At 52.5% G+C, this 3,723-nt stretch overlaps 1 protein-coding gene across 1 annotated transcript in view; it reads left to right on the forward strand.

Moving 5' to 3' along the window:
- The window catches only part of KIF12 (kinesin family member 12), an 8,156-nt gene extending 6,122 nt beyond the window's left edge, over window positions 1-2,034 (forward strand). Inside the window, exons 15-19 of the mRNA XM_006890756.1 lie at window positions 287-374; window positions 447-551; window positions 1,326-1,426; window positions 1,511-1,629; window positions 1,895-2,034. Of these exons, the coding sequence (XP_006890818.1) occupies window positions 287-374; window positions 447-551; window positions 1,326-1,426; window positions 1,511-1,629; window positions 1,895-2,034 (553 nt within the window). The remainder of the gene's footprint in view (window positions 1-286; window positions 375-446; window positions 552-1,325; window positions 1,427-1,510; window positions 1,630-1,894) is intronic.
- The last annotated feature ends 1,689 nt before the right edge of the window (window positions 2,035-3,723 follow it).

Raw genomic sequence — 3,723 nt, forward strand, 5'->3', positions numbered from 1 at the left:
AAGGGTGCAACAATGAATGAATGGAATCCCAAAATCTCTGTAGATGTCCATTGAAATGAAAAATAAACAACCTAAATTTAAAAAAAAAAAGGAAGTGAAATGGGCATAATACCTACCTTGAAGTACCTACTTGGTAGTTTAGGTTGAATGAATGAACAGAGCACCGAGAACAGTGCCTGGCACCTAGTCAGCTCTGTGTGTGTGTCAGTTAAGTAAAGGAGGACTTGGAGGTCAGCTTGGACATGGCACTGGGGGCTGCAGGCACAGACTACACTCTTCTTTCCAGGCGCCTCCTCTCTGCCTGTTACCTTCACCACCCGGCCCCTGGCCCAGCCCACCCATGTCCCTGTTTGATGCCAGCTTCCTCCTGCCATGTAAGTCTCACTGCGCAGCCTGGTGGGTGACAAATGGGACATCACAGGAGCCTCTGGCACAACCTCTTACAGGCACTGCCCCCCATTTGCTCCTGGCCCTGCTGCCACATCTGTCCCCTGTGCCATGCACCTCTGACACACTGGGCCTGCCCACGGAGGGAGCTCCACTTGCCCCAGGTAAGACATGCTACGGTAGGGGTGAAGGGAGCAGAGAGAACTGGGGGGCTATTGGGTTGGCCATTCAGGAGGCTCCCAAAGATCCCAGGATTCCAGGGTCCCAGGGTCCCAGGCTGCGTCATTGGAGGGAATGCTAGCTTGATGCCGCACTGTCTGGGGCTTGTAATAGCTGCCCTCCCTCTCTTCCCTCTCCTTGTCATTCCTGCACTCACATTCCTATTCATTCCTTTTACTTACCATCTATTTACTCACTTATTCGAAGTCGGAAGGGCTAGTCCTTGGAAAAGGACTTTATGCTTAGAAAGGTGGAGGGTCAGAGAAAGTGAGAAAGACCCTCCACAAAAAGGAGTGACACAGAGGCTGTAAAAATGGGCGTAAGCATTCAGAGATGAGGAAGTGGGCACAGACTAGGGCAGAGTTCAGACTTACTGTTCGTAGGGTCACTTTGAGTCATAGGTGACTTGAAAGCACCTAACAACAACATTTAAATTCTCCCTGAAGGATCCTACTTCAGGCCAGTCCCTGCTCTGGGTACTGAGGATTCAGAGATTAATTCAACAAGGTCCTTTCCCTCAGGATTCTCAGTCTCAAGAGGGGACATTATAGGGGCCACCTACTACTCACAGACTAAAGGGATCCAGCCCCACACCCCTGTGCTGACCTGATGCTCTGTCAGCCTGGGGCCGGTCCAAGGGTGGTGGTGTGGCTGCCGGGGAGAAGCAGATCGCTGGGAGCTGGTGTGAGGTCACCAGGGAGGATCTGGTCTCTCTATAGGTGTTTGGCCCCGAGGCCCCGCCCAGCATGCCCCTGTCTGCACGGCCCCCACCCTGGGCTCCACCATGCAGCTCTGCCTCCACCAAGTGCTCAAGAGAGAGGTGGGCCCAGCCTGGGAGCAGTGGGAGTGGGGCACTGGGGAGCATGAAGACTCACCCCCTACCTCCCACCTGGCCCTGGCTCAGGAGTCACAGTGACTGGACTCAGACCCGAGACCTGGCCGAGATGCTGACCAAGGAAGAGGTGGTTCCTTCTGCACCCCCGCTGCCCATGGGAACCCCAAATTCATCACCAGTGCTGAGAGGTAGAGAGGGGACCTCTAGTGTTCTTTGGGCCCATCTCTTAAAAAAGGTGGGTGTTGGAGGTGATTTCTAACATCCTTTATAGTTCCCAAACTCAGAATTATTTTACTAGGGCTGCCTGTAGGCCCAGATATGTACTGGAGCCTATGGTATCTGTGAGGAGGGATAATTCCTTCTAAAATTCTCAGAGGATGCAGGGACCCAGAGGGGTCTGGGTGGGAAGGGGCCTGAGGGAGGGCAGGTCTTGGGTCTTACCATGCTCTTTAGGTGCGGCCAGGGTCCCGAGCCTCGCCCGGAGACTGGAGGCCCTCAGAGACCAGATCGGTAGCTCCCTGCGACGTGGCCGAAACCAACCACCCCCCTCTGAAGACCCACAGAGTCCGGGCCGAGTCCTCCCTCCCTGCTGAAAGCAGAGTAGGAACCCAGGAGGCCACTGTGTGCCCTGGGATCAGGCTTTGTGGCCCTGGGCTTCAGTGGGACACTTCTACTCCGCTCTGCCTGGGCAGCGGACAGTTCCCAATGACCAGGGCTGGTGGGACTGTCTGGTGGAGCAAAGGGAGGATGTTGCCCCAGACCATGGGAAATGAGCTAGGTTTAGGAGAAACGAGGCAGCAGGTGATGAACTGAATGAATAAAGAGGCACGAGTTCCAAACCTGGTTGGTGTCTTCTGGGGATTTGCCATGGGGGGCATCCGGGAGAGAAGGGCTTTGGGGAGCAGGAAGTCTGAGGAGGAAGCAAGGGCTTTTAGCAAAGGGGATGTCCCCTTCTGTCCTAGAGCATCCCAGATGCTCATGACTTACGTGCATTTTAGTTTAAATTTAGCAACTGTGGGACCCTGGACAGGCCTGTGAGGGTCCAGTGGTGCATATCTCCATGAAGGAGGTGTGAGCGAAACCAGTTTAGTGTTGGTTGGGACTCGGGCTGTATGGAGACACTTACACCAGCACTGGCTGCATGGACCATGAGGTGTCCAGATGCCTGGACCTCTTCTGAGACACTGGGCAAACCTTGTGCCCTCCCTTGGCCTCTTTCTAGTTTTCACTTAATTAAATGGGGAACATAGTTTCCTGCCCTGTTGGACTCTAGTGAGAGCCATGCATGTAAGAACTTTATGGATCTTGGCATAAATACAAGGAGTCCTGGTGAAGCAGCCAAAGGTGGTGGTTTAAACCCATCTGCCGCCTTGAAGGAGAAAGATGTGACAATCAGCTTCTGTAAAGATTTCGAGCCCACTGAGCAGTTCCACTCTGTCCTGTAGGATCATTATGAACCAAGAGCAGCTCAGCGGTGGTAGGTTTCAGTGTAACTTTGGTGTAAGTAGAATTCACTGGGTCTACATTACAGAGAAGTCCAGACATGACATGAGAAATGGAGAACAGGAATGGAAGGACCTCATAGATCGAGTCTGAGGTTAGCTCAGTTCTTCCATTCTGGAATTAGGGAAACTGACACCCACATTTGTCCATTCATTCAGCCAGCACCGCAGGCAACAACTGTATGCCAGGCTGCAAGACGCCAAAGGAGCAACAAAGACTAAGGCAACTTTGCCCAGGGAGCTCACAGTCCATTGTGGGGACAGACAGACCTTTAAAATCTCTCCCTTGTGCAGTGATGGGGAACTGTAGTAACTGGAAGCCCAGATTAGGGTTACATAAGAGATTGTGGAGGGGGTCAGGAAAGGTTTGTCAGATGAAGCTATGATTGAGGTACTTAATCATTTCATACTCCGGAAGTGATTGGTATTGACCCGGGGGACAAGGAAGAATCTGAGGAGGGGGACATATCTGGAGTTAAATCCAGGGAGTGAGAGGTGTCAGTGCGTGAGTTGGGAAAGTCCTAGGCTCAAGAGGTTGCTATGGGTGAGAATTAATAGGGCCCAGAAGCCCACATAGGAGTTAGAGCTTGTCCCAAGAATTAAGGGGGACCATGGAAGAAGGGCCTTGAGGTGTCATTTGTTTATGTATCACATTAGCTGTTTGTAAGAGATGAATTGACCGGAGTGGGCGAATTGGATGCAGGGTACCTATGAAAAGACCACCACAAAGAGTAAATGAGACTCTCAACCAGCCAGGCTGCAGCTTGGGCATCCCTTTGG

Source organism: Elephantulus edwardii, unplaced genomic scaffold (assembly GCF_000299155.1).
Source record: "Elephantulus edwardii isolate Elephantulus edwardi_28Jun2011 unplaced genomic scaffold, EleEdw1.0 scaffold00092, whole genome shotgun sequence".
Lineage (NCBI taxonomy): Eukaryota > Metazoa > Chordata > Mammalia > Macroscelidea > Macroscelididae > Elephantulus > Elephantulus edwardii.